General features: G+C 37.8%; 1 protein-coding gene across 1 annotated transcript; it reads right to left on the minus strand.

Annotated features, from left to right (window-relative positions):
• Positions 1-12,540: 12,540 nt before the first annotated feature.
• On the minus strand, positions 12,541-19,309 carry kcna1a (potassium voltage-gated channel, shaker-related subfamily, member 1a). Its single transcript, XM_067436191.1, has 2 exons — positions 18,700-19,309; positions 12,541-18,355 (listed from the first exon to the last, which is right to left on the minus strand). The coding sequence occupies exon 2, from the start codon at positions 18,129-18,131 to the stop codon at positions 16,653-16,655; it is 1,479 nt and encodes a 492-aa protein (XP_067292292.1). The 5' UTR covers positions 18,132-18,355; positions 18,700-19,309; the 3' UTR covers positions 12,541-16,652.
• Positions 19,310-21,850: the final 2,541 nt, after the last annotated feature.

The raw sequence follows: 21,850 nt of genomic DNA on the forward strand, positions 1-21,850 counted from the left end.
TTGATTTTCGACCCTCCGAATTCTGCTTTAGACTCTAAAAAGGGCACTTTTTAAAACACTATATAATTTAAGGAAACAATAGGTTAAAGTAATTATGTGGGCATTTTCCCCTTCAGAAAAATTTGATTAAGATTGTATTAACACAATTTACAAACATGTGATTTTATATATATATATATATATATATATATATATATATATATATATATATATATATATATATATATACACACACACATACGAGACATTAAAGCTTACCATTATATCACTTGGCCTTTCTTGCTTCTCATGTTATTCGAGGAACAGCAGTTAAAAGTTCTGAACAAAATAAGCTTTAAGGCCAATTTAAAATCACATATAAAGGTTAATGACAGTCACGTTCAAAATTAGAATATTTTTTTGGTAATGCATGCAGTCTACCAAAGACCAGGGGGTGAATTGCACAACAGCTTTCAGCATATCAGAGTTGGGGGTTATAAGTATATAAGTCCTTAAAGGGCAAGAGAGGAAAATGATCAGAAAAAAAGGCATCTCATGACACTTTATATAGACTAAAAGGTATCTATGATATATTTGAGATTTAATTAATTGCATCTCCCAAGATATTTAAGTTGCATACATTTTTAATAAGTCGGTCATCAATATTTCTGTTTTATGCAATGCATCTTTTTTTTTTTTGCATGTATAACATGCCTATCCCCTGGTCTCACAGACAAGGTTAAAGCTAATCCCAGACTGAAATGCAAGTTTTAGATCAAATCACCTTGCATTGGCATATCTTAAAATGTTGTTTTGTCCCAAAATGCACACCAGTAATGTTGTATTGCTTATGCAGGTTTTTAAAACTACTTAAAATTTCCTAATTGACTTAAGACTTAATCTAAGCCCCATCTGTGAAACCAGGCCTAAATGTCCTAAAATTGAGGAATTTAAGTTTCGTCTGTTTTTACACTGCTGAACTGTCTTGTCTTCAACCTTCTGGCTTGAAGGTCATGGTCCTGTAGTTTGCTCCTGTCCTAATAAAAACAAAAACGTGAATCTGAAGACCTTTAGCAGGTTTGGGTGTGTTTGATGCTGGCGCTAAACTTTTACTTTAAAAGAAGAATGGCAAGTCTTCCATGAGCAAGGTTGGACTCATCACACATGAAAATACAAAGATGTAGATGTATATTTAAAAAAAAAAAAAACACCATAATATATCAGCTTAATGTGATTAACAAGTGCAATTTATAAATCATTGTGAATTAGCCTTTCCTTACCCTAATCTAACATTTCAGGGGATACAGGCGGTTCAAAATGTGCCAAAAAGCATGAACTTAAAGTAATTAAGCAGCAACTTGAGACAAAAGGTCACAATTATCAATATTAGCAGCATAATTGCATTGAGCATATAACTACTTTCCACAAAGTTGGAGAATCCAGCTCCTTGGGCAAACATGTTGATTCTGGGTACCTCCTGGGATTCAGTGTCATTTTTGCCCCCACAAGGTCATGATTTCAGTGCCTACAATATCAATTTTATACCCATCTTATATTAAAACTATTTAAACTAAGCATATTGACAATGATTCCATTAATTAGAAATTTTACAGCATTAACCACCAGTTAAAACCTTTACCAGACATGGTTTGCCATATTTTGCGTTGGTATTAGCAGAAATTAGTCACTAATGTAGTTTTATTAACAATATAAAAAGAAAAGCTTAGCTTGTTCCTGAATTTATCCACTCAATACTTTAACCTTCTAATGAGAGTTGGGAAAATGCATGACAGATCTTTGGAACTTGGGGAAGTGAAACTTAACCGAGTAGTCTTATATACAGTTTAGCCTTGGTTAAATTGGTGTCAACCTCAATAGGTGAAGTGACGGCTGCTTGCTGGGCTGTCGAGGGAAATGTGATGCAAGTTAGTAGACATTTTGGACAAAGTATAGACTTTATACACCCCAAAATCGAATAATAAGAGGTAGGCCTAAAATGTGTAGTTGCAAACAACTTTAACAAGGGTTGAAAAGCTAAACATTCGACACCAAATACAAAAACTTCAAACAATTTTTATTCAGCGCAGTTTCTTTAAACAAGAACATTTGATTTAACACAAAAAAGTACCCTTCGCTGGCTACCATACCAAATAGGGGGCGCCACCAAATGAAGTTTCCAATGGAGAAAAACTCAGTCATGCCGTTCGCTCACACAACGGTGAGAAAGTTTAACAACCTACACAACACAAAGCATGATTCGAGCACTTACACAGGTCTGTTGTACACAACACAACCAAACGGCTGTCTCGGAAGGGTGTCTGAGCGCGGGTATATTTGCAGGATCAGTAGAGAGGTCCGCAAAAGTTCGCCATGCTCAATTTAATCTGCTCAGCGTGCTGTAAGCCCACAGACCTGAAGCATGTGCAGCAGAGATGAACTCTTCGCGGCAGCAGGACTGTCCGCGCACAAAACACTCAAACCTGTGAGACCGAGCATTAGAGTACTCTAGAGCTTTTTTTAAACACATCGGAACCACGGAAAACTTCCTGTAATATACTGAAAGCTTAAGACAAAACAGTATAAATACCGTACAGGAAGCCAGAGAGCGTTAGGGTTAGAAGAAGTACTCTGTTTTTTCACTTGCGCGGTAAGGGTTTATATAGCTTTGATGATGTCATGATGGACCCTCCCGCGGCTTTCTGATTGGCTAGATTGCCCGCCAAATTGCCGATTAAACTCACATTTGATACAAGCCTGCAGTCTCCCTCTCATTTACTGAAGCTTTCGGGCCTCGATCGCCCCCCGGTGACCGGTCCCAGTATAGCCGCCCCTCTGTGTTTTCTAATGGACGCGAGGCAAAGTAAATAATAAAATTACACTTCAAAAAATGTTCCCCAAAGTGAGTTTATGTCACTGAAGGCAGTTATCATCACGATGATTTCATTTCAGGTGATCGTTTTAAAAATAAGTTTACTTTGAGTTAGTTATTTGATGCTATAAAAACGGGGGGTGTGACGTCATGATTGACAGCTGAGACTGACGGCTTCTCTGAGTGAAGTTGTCACTGAGGCACTAACGGACTTTTTTCGAAATTTTTGGGAGCAGATTAGAGCTTTAGCTTTAATTTCTACATTTCCATAACTGTTTATTTCACACCAACATAATTAATTGTTCTGCATCTGCGAGAGTGTGGGCGGGCTTTTGATATCGCGGCTGTACTTCCTGCTCTACTTCCTGCGCTCTACTGCGCAACTCCGGTCCCGAAATCGCTACTGCGCAGACTCGGTCCCAAGATGTCAGCGCCGTGCACCCCCGCCTGAAAGCTTCAAATATGGCAAGCGGAAACGGATGATGTCGAGTCGTCCATATTTTTTTACGGTCTATGATTTGATAGGTATTAATTGCATTAATCAACTCAAATGAGACAAAAACAACATAATTATATTATGAACATTGTCGTGGAAAACCCAATATAGCCACATTCTAAATTTGAACATTGTTAATTGGCTGAAATGAAAGATTATAACACAAATCAGTGATTAAACCAAATACTAAAATTATGATCAGATTATTTATCACAATAAATTGTTCAGTCCTGACGTCATGGTTTCACCCTTGACTTTCCAATGATTTTAGGACGTTGAATTTATTGAAATAATAGCCTACTGTTGGCCTACGATTGCATGCCTTCAGTGTCACTAAACAACTCTTTCAATCTTTAATAATAAAACATACCCCTGAACATTGGAGTTTGAACCGTTTACAAGATTGTTTATGTGATGACGTTTTTGTCCCCGACATCCTCTGTAGTAACTGCCTTTCTCGAGACAAGTCAAAGCGTAAAAAAAATTACAAGTATTAATGAGGTTTTTGTGTATTTAAAAAAAAACAGAGCTTATTTCAGGCAATTTTACTAAAAAAAAAATATGTTTAAAAAACCTTGACCCCAGGAAGCAGATGTGCTCATGCTAACTCGTTTCCACGTTTTGGCCTACAGAAACACGTCATCCCTGCAGCACTCCATATCATAAAGAGACAAACATTATGAGGGTGAGTAAATAGTGCGAATTATCATTTTGAGCGAATTATTCCTTAAATCTTTCACATTAGCTGTTGTTATTTCCACTAGATGGCAGTATAGCGACACACTCGCTGTCTTCTGTGTGAGAAATCATTTACTGTGTTGCAGAACACTGTGTCGTCCTCTGCTGTACTTGAGTGAAAGTGAGATGTCCACCACCGGACACCAAGTAGACCCCCACCTAAAAGGCTTATATTTCTGCTCAATATTCTTTTCTCTATTAATATGCATTCAGCTAATTAACACAATAATCTAACATGTCAATGAAATGACAAGCACACATGTACAAGAGTGATGCTCATTAAGATTAATGTTTTGATAGAATCCCATTTCAGAATATATTTTGCTTTAAGCAATATTTTGGGTGCTGAGGCAGCATTAATTGGTGGGAAGGTGAGCAGGGTAATAATGCAGACAGACAGCATATTCTGGGCCAGTGACAGTGAGTCAGCACCACAGCAGAGGGGAAGGCAGAGAGGGGGGGGCAAAGTTCTACATCGCTTACCAAAAGCTGCAACCGACAAAACATAAAAAGAAGCATGAATAAAACACAATTCATTTTTAAAAAGCAAGCAATGGGGTTTTTGCATACACACTTTGTTGCGACTGATACACCTGGACATATTGCACCACACTGCAGTGAATCTCTTTGATGCCGTTGAGCTGACATCGAGGCTAACGGAATCTTATTGCATTCGTTGTTCTTTATACATACCTTTTTAACTGTCACATTCATGCTTGTTTGCAGTTATTTCACATTCTGATGCCAGGCCTGATTTCGATGCCAATGAGTGAGATGTTTCTTTGCTGCAGGAGTTTTTACCCACACACACTCTCTCACGCAGGCGCTGTAAACTGCTGAATTCTCTGCTTCATGGAAGACTGCAGAAGCCTGCTGGGAGCTGCTGAGGCTTTCTGACCTGACTGTCCTTGACTGCTCTTGAGAGAATGATGGAGAGAGAGTGGGAGAGAGAAAGAAAGAGCTCCGAAGCACTGCCACAAAACTCCTCGCTCTTCATGCTTCGCAAAACACAAAAAGCGCTTGGCTCATTTTCATCATCTTCAAATTCTATCAAAGGTAAATTACTCAACCAATGTGTTTAAATGCAAACATGAGCTATTTTTAAATTATTATCATAATTATTACCACTATCAAGTATTATTATATATACATATATACAGTGCACGGCCAATAAAAGTCACTGTTTAGATTTAAATAGGCAAATGCTTAAGAGTCTGATTGACTCTGATTATTGCCGTGATTATTATGTTTCTAGCATGTTACTCAGTTCTTCTAACCCTATTTGATGGAGTGTGTAGATTTTCATTTCTCAAACACATGTATGAAGACACATCATGGCCATGTTCCAGGGTGACAATGTCAAGATTCATCAGACTCAAACTGTGAATAAATAGTTGTGAGGGAGAATAAAGAATCATTTTCACACATGAATCACCTCTGAGTCCAGACATCACATTTATTTCCACCAAGAGGTGCGTCAATTTCTGCTCACAACCTTGTATTGACAATCCAAGAGTCCAGCACTCTTTAAAGTCTCCTTCAGCACATCCCAAAGTCTTTCAATCAATTTAAAGAAGTAGTTCACTTCAGAATTCAAATTTCCTGATAATTCACTCACCCCCCACGTCATCCAAGATGTTCATGTCTTTCTTTCTTCAGTCGAAAAAAAAGGTTTTTGGAGAAAATATTCCAGGATTTCCATTCCATATAGTGCACTTCAATGTGGTCCAATGGGTTGAAGGTCCAAATTGCAGTCTCAATGGAGCGTCAAAGAGCTCTACACAATCCCAGACGAGGAATAAAGGCCTTACCTATAGTAAAACAATCTGTCATTTTCTAAAAAACAAAACAAAAAAAAACCTTTGCGCTGATCTGCGATGCGCCACATAATACGTAATCACGTTGAAAAGGTCATGTGTGACGTACATGAAAGTAACGATTGAGTGTTTACAAAGCAAACGTGCAAAGACTAAGTCAAACACCCTTCACAAAAAAAGGTAAAGCAATGATGTTGGATTATTTTCAAGTTGGAGGAGATAATGAGATGGAGTTTTCTCGCCCTACCACGGTACTTCCGCCTACGTCATCCGTGACCTTTCCAACGTTACGTAACACGTGGCGCATTGCAGAGCAGTGCAAGACAAACATTTGCGGTTGATTTTTTTTTCTATTTTATGAAAGATCACTTCGCTAGGCAAGACCCTTATTCCTCGTCTGGGATCGTGTAGAGCTCTTTGAAGCTGCATTTCGACTGGAATTTGGACCCCATTGAAGTCTCATATATGGAGAAAAATCATTCCTCAACAACCTTAATTTCTTTTCGACTGAAGAAAGATAGTAGCCTAGAAATCTAGACGCACCCTAGCGGCAGCAAATTTAATCTGCCCGCGAGTGTCGTCTAGCAACTTTCAATACCCTTCTGAGCTGTATTCCCCTAACTCTTGCCGGGCCAATCACATCGTGTATAGAGTCGGTGGGCGGGGCCATAATGACGACGGCCGAGTTGCATTTGCGTGCTTCTAGTAAACACAGAAACTGGTGAATGGTAAGACCTTCGTTCGTCTTCAGAACACAAATAAAGATATTTTTGATGAAGAGCTCTCAGGCCCCTCCATAGACATCAATTTAATTAACACTTTCAAGGTCCAGAAAGGTAGAAAAAACATTCAAATAAAAGTTATTTTTGTTTGTTTTACAAAAATTCTTAAGTATTGCGGTTGAACCACTGCAGTCACATGGACTGTTTTAATGATGTCTTTTCTACCTTTCTGGACCTTGAAAATGTTAATTAAATCGCTGTCTATGGAGGGGTCGGAGGGCACTTGGATTTCATCAAAAATATCTTCATTTGTGTTCTGAAGATGAAGGTCTTACGGGTTTGGAACGACATGGCTGTGAGGAATTAATGACACAATTTTCATTTTCAGGTGAACGAATTATGTGTGAAAATGATTCTTCATGCTCCCTCACAACCATTCTTTCACAGTTTGAGCTGATGAATCCTGACATTGTCATCCTATGTCTTCATACATGTGTTTGTGAAATGAAAAGCCACACACTCCATCAATTAGGTTTAGAAGAACCCTATAAGAGTATATTATGACATGCTAGGGCAGGGCAGGGCATGGTCAGACATAGCAAGACATGCTAAGGCAGGGCAGTCTGTATATATCAAAAAATAATAATGATCATAGTTACATTTTGCAAGAAGAGATTAAAATGATCATTTTCCGTGAACTGCTGTCACATCAAAGTCAAGGACGTTTGAATGTAAACTGTCTAAAATGGGCTGCGGCTGATGATGTGATACCTAAGAAGAGTGACTTTCATGCCGCCAACAATGTCACAATCTGAACGCGTAGATCATGTGATCACACTGAACCTAAGAGCGAAGGAAATAAACTGACTGGTTAAAAGACAAAAGTCAAAATATCATAAGTTTATTACTTATATAAAAATATATTCACATCATTTATGTTCATAAGATATACATAATCTGTCAAAAAGTGTCAACTTCTTTGACATTCTTTTAAAATGAAATTTAAACATTCTTTTGGATAATATTACCGAAATCCGAAATCAAAATGATAGATGTCGATTTATTCCATTTTTGGAACTAGTAAAATGCATTAAAAATATAATTGCATGTAAAATAAATAATAAATAAGGCAACAATATAGGTGAAAAATGTAGCTAAATACACAGCAATTATTGTGACCCAAGTGCTTTAAAATATATACAAATTAAAGATGATAATAATAATAGTACATTAAACCCTAAACAGCCATTAACACTGTTTAAGACCCTGCCTGCATATATACAAATAATAATATAGTAAATAATATGAATAATGATTCTAATAATCACATTGAACAGAAATAAATAATAATAATAATAATGATAATAATGATAATAATAATAATAATAATAATAATAATAATAATAATAATAAATTATTATTCTAAAATTAAGATAAAGCAGCACAATCAGTGAAAGAGAATAATTAATAATAATAATTTAAAAAAAAATTGTATTATTATTATTTCAGGCTAATATGCAAACATTTAATATCATGAAATGCTTTACAATAAGGTCCCATTTGTTAATGCTAGATGTTGCATTAATTAGCATGAACTAACAATGTTAGCTAAAATTACTAACAAGTTAGCTAAAAAAAGTATTTTTTCCCCATTGTTGGTTCATGTCAACAAATGGAACCAATTCATCTCCTTAATGTAAAGCAAAAGTAAATAATATCTTAGTAGAATTTGTTAGTTTTGTGTTTATTTAAAAAATGGAGCTATGATGAAATGAAATACGTTGGAGATTTGCACTTATTGACAAGTATGTGAATATGTTTTCCCCAATAAAAATGGCATTACAAACATCAGTGTCAACAATAATCAACCGTTGTGCAATATTTCGCTCTCTTAAATCTTAAATGGACTGAACATAGCGAAATCACCAGCACATATATAACAATGACTGGAATCACAGCACTTCTGACTCTATCACATTACCAACAAACAGATGATCCTCTCCAACCAGTCTGATGGAACTTAAAGGACAGTGTGAGCTGTAGATTGTAGATATATGATGATGGATGATGACTCAAAGTCTCCTCCCGTCCTCAGTGCCGCAGGCTGACACAGCTGTAAGGAGTGATCTGTATTCTGGGAACAGTGAGGTCAACCAATGCTCAGCCACTGCAACTTATTAAAAGGGTAGATGTACTGACTGATAGACCTGAGAGAAGCAGCATATGCACTGCATAAGCACACTTAATGTACTTACTGATACATACATGTGCTGATACAAGTGCCGTATATGCATATGGACAGCATAAAAACATGCTACCTGACAAAAAACAAAACAAAGCAGTGCTCTTTTTTTCCCTTTACCTCGTCAATTTCAATTCCCCAAACTACTGAACATATGTTCAGGGCTATTACTGTATCTATCCATATGGTGCATCAACTTTTACTGGCCTTGGTTTGACAAAAAGCACTGTGCATAGTTTACATAAGATGGACGAATTGATGGACATGCCTTTAATTATTAAACACGGCTGACGGCAGCATTACAGAGATAATGCGAAGAGGAAGAAACCATAAAGTGAGCCAAAGGAAAGGCACAGACTGCGTGAATGGATGGGTGGATGTATAGATTGATGCATGCATTAATATCTGCATTACGCAGTCCGATGCGACCATCTGATTTCAGAGCAGCGCAGTCAGTGAGAGAGGGAAAACGCTTTATCAGGTAATCAGAACACATGACACATGCAGGAACAATGGCGTGAGTGATGCAGTGTGATGGGCTTCAGATGGTCGCAGATCATTCAAAGCTTGCCGAAGACACAAAACGTTAACGTTGCATTCAGATACAGGAAAAGTATTGCATGATGACAGCAGGATATGCATGATTCATCTGTATTGAGTTGTGCAGAGTTTCCGTCTTTAAAGGGAGTGACTAGCAGCACTGAACGTGCCAGAGGCCTGACTAAGGGAAATGCAAAGTCCCATTAGCCCGACTTTCCTTCTGATTTATGAGTATTTACATCTCTCTCTCTCTCTCTCTCTCTCTCTCTCTCTCTCTCTCTCTCTCTCTCTCTCTCTCTCTCTCTCTCTCTCTCTCTCTCTCTCTCTCTCTCTCTGTGTGTGTTCCCTTCAAAACTAATTCAGCAAATTGTAAAGTATTTATAAAACAATATGTGACAGCTTGTGCACACACAAATGTGACAAACCAACCTTACATGAAAAATACTCTTGACCTGTAAACACAGTTTAATCTATTTTGTATAATCTACTCTTTTATTTAGCTGAATTTTATTTGATAACATTTTTGATGTTATATATAATATAATATAATATAATATAATATAATATAATATAATATAATATAATATAATATAATATAATATAATACACTTTTGGGCATGGGTATTAAACTGTATGAATACATATATATATATATATATATATATATATATATATATATATATATATATACATACATACATACATACATACATACATACATACATATATATATATATATATATATATATATATATATATATATATATATATATATATATATATATATACATACATAAATATGTATGTATATATATATATATGTATATATATATATATAGAGAGAGAGAGAGAGAGAGAGAGAGAGAGAGAGAGAGAGAAATAGTAACATTTTATATTAATACAGTATACATGAATAAAATATAAATATATATTAAATATACGCATTATATAAATAATGCATACATTTAATATATATTTATATGGCTAATTTTTATTAATATATAATTCTATTAATTATAATATATTTATAATTTTTTATAAATACAAAATAAATATACCTGTTTTACCTATGTGGATATAATTTTTTAGAAAGTATATTCTTTCTAATAAAAAACTAAATATGCAGTGCTTAGAAAGTTGCCCTGAAGTGTTTATTCTCTAAATGATCGAGCACTCAAGCCAATAACCTTGTCTGACCTCAGATAACACATACTGTATCGCGGGGCTTCCATTAGGGCGGTCTGTTTCTGTGACTGAGAAATCCTCAATCGGTGCAGCAGACGGCAGAGATTACCCAGACTGAAGCGGCTCTTAATTGCGAGGAAGAGTTTCCAGCTCCGTCATGGCACAGCTGGAGGATGCATGTGAACGATTTTATCACACCCTGTTTTATGACAGGGAACACATGCAGATCACTCTCAGATCCTGAGCACTAGGACGCATGTGGTCGGTCAGGACAGGACAGGACAGAAGCATGAGACACAGGAGGCCAGAGCTTGCTGCTTGTGTGTGTGTCTGCCTCAGGAACTGCACTGGGCCTGACGCCAGCTCACCCCACCCCAGCTCCAGCCTGCAGAGGACTGCTGCAGCTCCAGAGGGCAATGCAGAGGAGGAGAGAGCAAGGGTACTCCAAGCACAAGCCACTCCAATATCATGTTTTGAACTCTCAAGGGAAACCAAATGTGCCTGATGTGCGTGTATATAAAGGAAAGCGGGCGGTAGGTGGATTGAAAGCAGGAGATAGGCATCTTGATGATGATGTAAACTGCCCGTTCACATCCTTTTGTTGTCATGTCTGTTCGGTGTGAGCTGGATGACTAGCGCTTTCTGTTACAATACACACAACCACGCTAAAAGCCCCATAGACCGTCCTCATTATGAGCACTTTTTTGTCCCCTTGCTTAAGGATGTTTCTGATAAGTTTGAATTAAGGACAAAGTGTTCAGCTCTGCACTGCAGGATATTCATCATGTCCTTCATCGGGACTGAATATTTGTCACTTTCCATAAAGAGGGTTCAAACTCTTTTTGATCAACTGGACAATGAATTTGTCTACATTCATCAGCGCAAACATCAGATACGCTAAACGGATGCTCATGCATGTTTGCTTGACGTGCGAGAACCAATGAGCTTCTGTTTATGTTGACTGATCAGTGTTTATTTGTGAATGAAAGCCTAAATTCAATCTGATGTCTTCTGAAAATTTGGACTGAACCGCTCAATCGTACGGATTCGTTTTATGATCATAAAGGGTTAGTTGCGTAGTTGCGTAGACTATCAATGAAGGGACAGAAATATCAGATTCAGTGATTTTTTTTCTCCAGATTTCAGTTTAAAAGATCTTCATTTGTGTTTCAAAGATGAATGAAAGTCTTATAGGTTTGGAACAACATGAGGATGAGTAAATTATATTTTTGGGTGGATTATCCCTTTAAAACACTTATTTGAGTCATTTTATAATCATAGCAATAACTGAAACGATAAAAAAAAACAATCATTTGGGTTGCCAATTGTCTTGGCAAATGCTGTTAACTTGAAAAAACTGAAATAAAACTATTTACTTGTCATCCAGTCATATAGAAAGCATTTAAATAATGTAGAAACAGGATTTATCATACAATATCTGTTGTCATTAAAATTGTTTCATAATTTAAAAAATATATATTGGATCATTTAAAAACAATGCTTTTTACCGCTAAGCATTGACTATAATTTCAACAGATTATGATACAATTATTATATTAAATCTATGCAAGATTTAAAAAAACAAAAATAATAATAGAAAAACAACCAAATAAATAAATAAGTAAAAAAAACATTATGGAAATACACTTTTACAGACAAAGCTGATAAAAGTTTTTACTGCTAAGCATTGAATATTATTTCAACAGATTGTTAAATTTAAATTATGACCATTTTAATGTGTTTTAAACTAGCTACTTTTTTCACGTTTATTTTATGTTAGATAGTCTATCAAACATGTCAGCAAAATGGGATTTGTGCATCTGCTTGCAAAAAGAAAAGTAATGGGACACAAAAATTTAGCGCGTTCATAAAAAGTTATTTATCAAAGCGATAGCGTTTCAGAACGTACCACAGCCACAGTCTCCAAAAACCAGTAACATACACCTGACGGCTGATAATTAAAAATTTATTGATTTGGATGTATGATCAAATCATATTTGACATAAGAAACAAAAGAACCCTTGCATAGATCACAGACCATGCCTTTGTCATTTAGCATAACAGTTAAAAAAATAAAATAAATCAACGTACAGAAACATGTTAAGACGACATGAACATTTTGACCAGATGTACATGGAACAACCATTAACATGGAGTCATCATCTGTCTAACACAAACATGTAACTGAGATGGTCAGTAATGACTGGGTATCCTGCTTTTTTTTTGTTTTTTTGGCGGAATTGAACGTTTTGTCAAATGCAGCATTCCATGACATTATAATCCATGACTTGTATCATTCAGCATCCTGAAAGCAAACAGCAAAATCTCAAATGAAGCCAAAAGAAATCAACCGGATACGGAAATCTGATCAGTGGAGTTTGACGGATTAAAGATTTTTTCCCAAAACAAAAGGGAACAAAAATAACACTGGCGTGTAAATAATGAAGATGGCTTTAGGAACAAATGACAGCAAGGGCTTAAAAAAATGATGCAACCAGAATATAGTTGATCCTCAGTTTTGAAAGGCTAAGCTCATGCAGTCTTCCATACACCATGCAGATTTTTGCAATTGCTAGGTTGCTGTTGAGTTTTGGTTCGGTATGGCGGTATGGAGTTTAGGTTATTACAAAAAAAGTACAATGTACAGTACATTTTCGATGCTAATGCCATTATTTTAGTTATTTCATGATAATCGATAATACAAGCTATAATCTTCCTATATATTTGTAATGGCTTGTCTTATGGACTCGTTTGTGAGCCTACTGTAGTTTTATCAAGGGCATGGGTTTGTTATAGCACAGTTAACTATAGTGCCACATGGACATAACATGGTAATATAGCTAGACGAGGCCACGCAGGTGAAGAAAATAAGTATGTCTGCAACATCCTCCAAAAGGCCACAACCTATAGGGTTCCTCATCTTTCCATAGCTAGCTTTCACATTGGGTAACTTAGTATGAAGTATTAGTTATGATGGCACGGTTTTTTTACTCCGCTACAGTGTATTTTACCTTTTATCCCTATTTGAAATAAGGTTTCAGATTGATGTAAGGAAATTCTGAGCGAAATAAATAAGTAAAAAATTAAATAAAACTTGTAGTATGTTATGGATTTACATCTTTACAGACTCGACTATTAAAAGCCCTACCTCTTAAGCCATAATTTATTTCAAATCGCAGGCAAAATAAACTTCTTAGTCCTACAGTACTATCATCATTTGCTTCAATAGGGAAAAGGAAGCAACACTTCCACTTAAAGGAACATTTCCTTATTTTCGGTTATAGTCTCTCAACGTAAAGTACATGAAAAATGATCACTGGTGGAAATCTCTATTCTCATCAAAAGTTTGTTTGCCACAGCCCTTGGTAAATATCAAAATAAGCATTCTGGACAGTCCTGCAACACACTTAATCCCTATTGCTATGATTTATGGTGTAGTTATTAAATATAGGATTATGCATAGCACCATAGGGTTTGATCACCACTCACATGCCCAGTAGAAACAGTCCGTCCTTATTTCGTTTACCATGTCTAAATATTTTGCATGATTTGTAGCCTGGTAATTCTAGATAGAAAAGTAACATCATGATTCGTTTTGTTTGCTAAGCCCCTTTTTGAACGAATTCTAAACACATTAATAAAACCCTGAATACTTCTTCCTGACACAGAGCTACAGCAGAGGTGACTAAACCCATAGGAAACTGCCCACAGTAAAATACTGCTGCTTGCCTTTCATTACAATCACACCTCAAGGATCAATACAGGTCACATGATCAGGCAACTTGTTTACGAGCTGTTCTAGCAGACTTGCTTGTGTTTGTTAAATGAAATTACACCCCCAAAAAAAGACTAATTTAATCATGGCCGTTTTTTAATTATCAGGGGAAATGAAAAACTTGAATATTTTGCATTTAGCTCTATGCACTGAATTAGCCCTCGTTAGCATGAGCACAAGATTTGACATTACACATTTAAGTCATCAGAACACTCGATAAATCAGTTTGGTCATTTACAGTACCTGTGTGCATATGGTAGTCTTAATTTGAAGTTACTATACTAATGGGCTAAACATGACTTTTTAACATTAAGTAGACATAAACATTCAAATTTACTTTACACCCTGTGGTATAGGAAAGCCTGTGCTGCTGTCTCTTCTCAGATCTCTCTCTTTTAAAAAAAGGACTAAAACAGAACCAAAGTGAATGTTGATTGTGCTTAGCAATGGAGCATTACAGATACGAGGGGTCGGGGGCGGTCGCATTGTTGCGTTTGTTGTAAGTGCTTGGAAAAAAGGCTAATTCTAGGGCACACTAAGTGTATTATTTCTGACGTATCATCACACTTCACAGGCTGTTATGCATGTCATGTTCTGCTCTGCAGTGAGCTGTGCGGCGACCTCACTGAGGTAGACTCTTTATTATGGCACAACATAATCAAAACCACAACGAAAGGCAGATCGAAAAACTCTAAAAGGTCCCGTCATGTGAAAGTCATACTCAAGCTCAGCTGTCATATGAAAACACAGAAAATGTTGGAGTTTGTGCCTGACAACCACGTGTCACGTTCAACAAAACAACAACGAAAATGAAAAGCACTCCGAATACACTGTAATGACCAGCCTCAACATACATTATGACAGTTCTAGAGCAGATATTGTTCCCTTGCCCTGCCTAAAACTCCAGTTTCTCTGAGGCACTTTCACCTGTCCGGTTGCTGAGAGGGTCAAAGGCACTAGCAACTAATATGAGTAAATCTGCCATGTTCTCTTTTGCATCCTGCTAAGATAAATAAAGCGTTTTTTTATAGTTTTTTTTTTTTATATCGTAAATCCTAAATTTGATCGCAAAATGGAAGCGTGAAGTATAATTGCCCGTAGTTTTCTCTTTTTTTTTCTTCTCAAAGAGAGAGAAAATGCCCATGCACTGCACTATTTAAGTATATTACTTTTTTAAACAGGTGCGCTTAGTATGAGTATATGCATTTGATAGTATCTTGATAGTTCTTTTTCTGTGTCTTTGACTACTTTTTAGATTGAAAAGTTTGCATCCCAGCGTTGGGGCTTGCATATATATTTTGTCACATTTCAGAAAATGTCAAGGAATCGACGTCCCTGGTTTCCCTGATTGTAACAACGACACCCTTATGAGGTATCTCAATTGCAACAAGCTGTTATACCGATGTCATGCATTAAATATACTAGGATACACAGTACCTTAGTTGAGTAGGCCATAATGCAGGTTCTTTTGACATGCTATGATATCATTAAGATTCTGTTTCCCGTAAGGTTAAACATTCAGTCTTTAAATACATCTAAATGATAAGCATTTCAAATCATGACACACTAGTGCACTTTTCATGGCGACAAATAAGGAGGTTGATGGAGAGGGGGAGCTGATGGAACCGAATGCGAAAGAAAAGCAAAACGGGAACAGATGTCCTATCGTCATGAGGTAATGTCCGACGCATGCCAATATCAAAATGAGGGTAATCTAAACATGCTAACTATGAGGCTCCTCTTTCGGCATTGTGCTGTCTTATATCTAAAGGGCATGGCATTTAATCACTTGGTGATATCTAAATTACAGCATCTGCTGGAAAATAGCAGCAATGCGGATGTCCATGAGGCGATGACCTTGGCCTCCGTAGCATCCCAGCAGAAGATAAGTCTTGTTCATATAAGGTGCTTTGCTGGTCAGTTGGGGAAGACCACCTACGGAACACTGCATTGGTCTTTTATGCACTTTCCCGGATGCAGTGTGCAGCTTGCTGAAATGTAGTCTTCTGTCCATGCGTGATTTTTTAGTAATCCGCCATCAAGGGTCCTTCGATGCCTGTGGACGTTAGCTAGGTGCTCGTGGAGGCTTTTTTCTGAATCATCCTCTTTGGAAATGTACTAGACTAAGTATATACTGAATCATCTGCCTGGTGTTCTATATGGTTTGGTGTAGTATTTTTCTTTCGTCTGCATTGTAAAGATATTCGCATTGCAAGGGCTCACGAGAGGAGGTAAAGTAAGCATTCATATGTGACCAGTCAGCACTTGACTGAGTTTTCGACTGTGTCTCTAGACGTCGGTTAGCAGCTTACTTTTGTTCACACAGTTCTGATTGGTGATAGTGCAGTTGCCAGTTCTGAGGTTGGCCTCTCTGAAGTTGTCGATGCTATTGTTTATGTCTCCGTCTATCTCCATGTACTCGGACTTGCTGACGGTCGAGGAGCTGCGACGACTGGAGTTGGAATCAGAGGCGATGTTCGGGTTGCTCACGTTGAGGAGTTGGGCCTGCTCCTCTCCTTCGGTTTCTCTATGGTAGAAATAATTGAAGTTGGACACGATGACAGGCACGGGGAGGGCGATGGTCAGCACACCGGCGATGGCGCACAGGGAACCCACGATCTTGCCCCCTATAGTCACTGGCACCATGTCGCCATACCCTACGGTGGTCATCGACACAACAGCCCACCAGAACGCGTCAGGGATGCTGGTGAAGTACGACTCTTTTTCCTCTGCCTCTGCGAAATACACTGCACTGGAAAACAATATGACACCAATGAAGAGGAAGAAAATAAGCAATCCAAGCTCTCGCATACTGGCTTTGAGGGTCTGCCCCAAAATCTGAAGGCCTTTGGAGTGCCTAGATAGCTTAAAGATCCTGAACACCCTGACCAGACGGATCACCCTGAGGATGGCCAGTGATGTTGCCTGCTCGCCCTTTCCCTCCTTTCCGTCCGGCTCGTCCGCTAACTCTGTGCCCAGTGTGATGAAGTAGGGGATGATGGCCACTATGTCAATGGTGTTCATCATATTCTTAAAGAAAGCCGCTTTGCTCGGGCAAGCAAAGAAGCGCACTATCAATTCAAATGAAAACCAGATGATACAGAGGGTCTCTACAATGAAGAAGGGATCGGTCAGGATGTTTGGTTTGTAGTAGAATGTGGTGTTACCTATAGTCTGTATCCGCCCTGCAGGGTCCTCTTTCAGTTCAGGTAAAGTCTCCAAACAGAAAATGACAATGGAAATTAAAATGACCATAACGGATACAATAGCAATTCCTCTGGCCGGCCCCGAGCTCTCAGGATGCTCGAACAGAAGCCAGATTTGTCGCTGAAACTCACGCTCTGGTAAGGGCCGCTCTTCTTCACGGATGAAGCCCTCATCTTCGCGAAACTTCTCCATCGCTTCGACCCCAAGTTCATAGAACTTAATTTCCTCCGAGAACATATCCAATGGGACGTTTGCAGGCCTTCTCAGTCTTCCACCGGACTGATAGTAGTAGAGGATGGCATCAAAGCTCGGACGATTTCTGTCAAAGAAGTACTCGTTTCTCAAGGGATCAAAATACCGCATCCGTTTCTTTGGGTTACCTAAGAGAGTCTCTGGAAACTGGGAGAGAGTTTTGAGCTGAGTCTCGAAGCGCAGCCCCGCTATATTGATGACCACCCGTTCGCAGCATTCATGATCGTCGTGGTCAGGGGGGTACGTGTCCTGCGGATGTCCCGGCACGGCAGAGGTCTCGTCCATGTTGTCCCCAGCCACAACTGTCATCCTGCAGGTCAAAGTTGGAGCTCTGCAGGAGTTAATTTAATTGAGTAGACATCCAATTGCCCTGCCAAGGCGTCGCTTTCCTCACTTTTCTCTGATTCCAGACCCTTAAATCTATCTCGACCCCCGGGTATAGGGTATAACTTGCTCTTTCCTCAGTGTGGCCCCACTGCGGTTGTCACTGATTCGACCATCGCTCCTTTCCGCTGCATCCACTACGGCTGCCTCTGTCACCGAGTCAGAGAAAAATGGATCGAACAGCGGCGATATTTGCTAGCTCAGCAAGTTCACACTACTTATTTATTTATTTACTTGTTATTGTATGTATACATCACAGAAGTGCACAGCCTTAAGGGCACAATTCTGAATCATTATGCTTATTTAGACTATTGAAAAGATGTGACAGGACACTGTCAATTTTGCTCCATAACCACATACATGCAGTCTACTTCTCACTACATAGGGAAACATATTATTGAATAGCTTAGATGTGAGACTGAGTAAATCAATTGATAGGAAAACATGAAAATGACTTTCACTTCATGCTGATACAGACAGTTATAGTGCTCACCTCGCTACTGAAGGAATGCGTCTTCTGCCGGCAGTCTCCTGTCAGTAATGCACCTTCGATTCCCTTTTGTTGTAGAAAATGCCCTTGTAAAAGGTTCTTCACATCTTCTCACTTTCAAAATGCTCGGTTGCGGTCCATAAATGTCACATCCATAATGGAAATGATTCACGACATTCGCGCGCGATGCTTTAATGAAATAAATATGGCATTGAGATGTATTACAAAGCTTCACATTCAATTTAAAGGAGGGCTAATAGACAAGAAGCGGGGAAAAAGCTAAAAGAAAACATGAAGCCGCAACGTCCTCCCTCCGCTTCTGCTCGTGCGGCGGCACCTTGGTGTAAATGGCTTATACTGCATGAGAAATTGTAATGCTGCAGCTCAGCTCAGGCGGGAGATACATTAAGGGGGCAAAAGCGTACCATACCATTTCCAGACATTACTGCATCAGCAAAATTTCCCTCTTACGAGTAGACAAGATGACGAGCGGTCTGTTTTTTCTGGACACACTGACAGGGGGTATAGAAGCGAAAGGCTTCTTAAAGCGGGGATCAATAAGGGGAGAGGGAATAATTCCTTAATCATGCCCAACATATTGTTGCACTGTATTGCACATGGGAGAACGAAGAGCGGGAGAGGGGGGTAGGACCGTATGGGGGAGGGGTTCGACGCAATGCAGACCGCGCGTGGCCACAAGTGCTTGTCCACGCAATGCGCGAGAGCATTTATGTGCCAACACTGGCGCAGTATCTGATTCGCCGAGCACTAATGTGCACAGATACTTTAACTGACCACACTAACCAATAACCACAATAAAAAGACGACTTCTCTAAAGTGCTCTTCTTCGTGCAATACTGCGACTTTTTTCCCACCCAAAAGAGTTATAAAGCCATGCAGCTCTCCATGCGTGTTCATGCGGGGGCTGGAATATTTATAGAATAACGTGGGTGTATGTACTTGGACGGACGGCGATTTTTGCAGCACGTCGATTAGAGCTCTTTCCAGCATATGCCAATTATAGGCACCCCCCCCCCCCCCACCACCACCACCACCACTAATTTCTCTCAATAATTAACTGATTTTTTCTTTTCTTTGAATGTTTGATTTTGTGTCACTTGTTTTAACATTTTGGTTATTTAGAATAGGGTAACTATAATTCAATTTTTAAGATGCAGATGACAGTTAATGCAAATAATTCGTATTCACGTATGGAAAAACGTGCAGTTTTCTACAAAAAACCTGGTTTAGCCATTAATTCTACTATTTATTTGTTCTACTTCAAGTCGCCAACTATTTTCGTTTTCAGACAGTTTTGAACAATGAATATTCTTCAGATATTACTTTTTCAATTGTTATATTAATACAATATTATAGACCTAACAATCTAATACATATACACCTAAGCTATCTATCTATCTATCTATCTATCTATCTATCTATCTATCTATCTATATATATATATATATATATATATATATATATATATATATATATATATATATATATATATATACACCCATTTACCGGTATTTATTTATCTTTTTTATTTACTTAAATATTTAAAGAATTCCTATATTTTGTTCTATTTTAGAATCTCTGTATAGTTATGCATCCAAGATATGTTTACTTTAAGCACCCCTAAATCTTCAGAAATTGAAAATATATGTTAATTACAGAAAAGTTTAAACTAAATTAGTTTAACTGTATTTAATAAACATCACTGACAAGGCCTACACACACACACACACACACACACACACACACACACACACACACACACACACACACACACACACACACACACACACACACACACACACACACACACACACACACAAACACACACACACACACACACACACACACACACACACGAAACAATCCTATATAAATCTGATCTTTAAAATAAATTATACTTTGCTTGTTTAAATGAACACAACTCCGTCCGTAGACGGTGATTCCTCCAATTCGCCGGTAGGTGGCACACAAACACCATTAATTGTAAACACAACAGGAACGATTGATCTGTGCATGACATCTTCCCATTAGAGTTGTATAACACAATTTCGTGACTTAATTAAGAGAGGGAAAAGCTTCAATAAAAAGATATATCACATAAATGTATGCTATAATATATAAAACTTAGACAGTATATCCAGTTGATCTGAGTTGATCTACTATTTGTTTCAGATAAATCATGAACATCCATCCAGTACAAGCACAACAGTTTTTTATCATCAGACCGGCACTGTTAGAACAGCAGCAGCGAGCTCTTAACTGCTAAATATCATAAATAAGAAATGGGCAGCCCTTTCCTCCTCTCACTTTGCTGTTCAATGGCTTCCTCAGGCCTCAATACATGTAAGGCCTACTTTCAGTGAGCAGTGATTAGTTCAATCAACATAAATGCATCAGTAGTCATTAATCAGAGCTGTCTGAAGTGTCATAGATCCCACCTGTTATACATTATTGATGGAGTAATTTTGCAGTTTTGTAAGTGTTTCATCTCTCTGTTTAAACTGACCATGACAAAATTACTTTATCTTGATTTTTGAGACATAATATTTATGCCGCCACTTCATTTCATTTCAAAAGTTTCTTTAAAAAGGACACCCAACTCAATCTAGTTAAACTGCAAGTGTTTCTTGGACCATTGCTATACGTTTACAGTCAAACCAAAATCGATTCAGACACCTTCAACATTTTCTCACATTATCACAGTTTATTTGCTATAGTTTAGAAAATAATAATAAAATATGACAAGAACTCAGAGTTAAACTGTGTCAGAACAAATTCATCTTGATAAAGTCAGATAACTTTGATAGAAAGGTGTGTACATTCAACCAATCAGCTTTTAGCTGATAATTTTAAGTACACAGTTAGATAATACCAATTAAATTTAGGTCAACCAATGACCAAGCAATGCTTCATTTTGTTCAGTCTGTGGTGTAAAATGTCTCATTAGCAATTAAAGTAAACACAATTAAGCAAAACATGGGCAGGTCAAAGTGGCTGAATAATTGTGGGCCCAAATTTTTTATCAATTTTACTGGTTGTCCACTGTATGAAGATTTTTGGGTATGTGAGAGTTTACTTTATTTTGCTATCCTCACTAACATAAAGGGACTATAGTGCCCTGCTCCTATTATTG

This window comes from Pseudorasbora parva, chromosome 25, assembly GCF_024679245.1.
Source record: "Pseudorasbora parva isolate DD20220531a chromosome 25, ASM2467924v1, whole genome shotgun sequence".
Taxonomy (NCBI): Eukaryota; Metazoa; Chordata; class Actinopteri; order Cypriniformes; family Gobionidae; genus Pseudorasbora; species Pseudorasbora parva.

Excerpts from the sequence above, each read along its gene's own strand:
- kcna1a (XM_067436191.1), bottom strand. The coding sequence starts at position 18,131 with ATGACAGTTGTGGCTGGGGACAACATGGACGAGACCTCTGCCGTGCCG.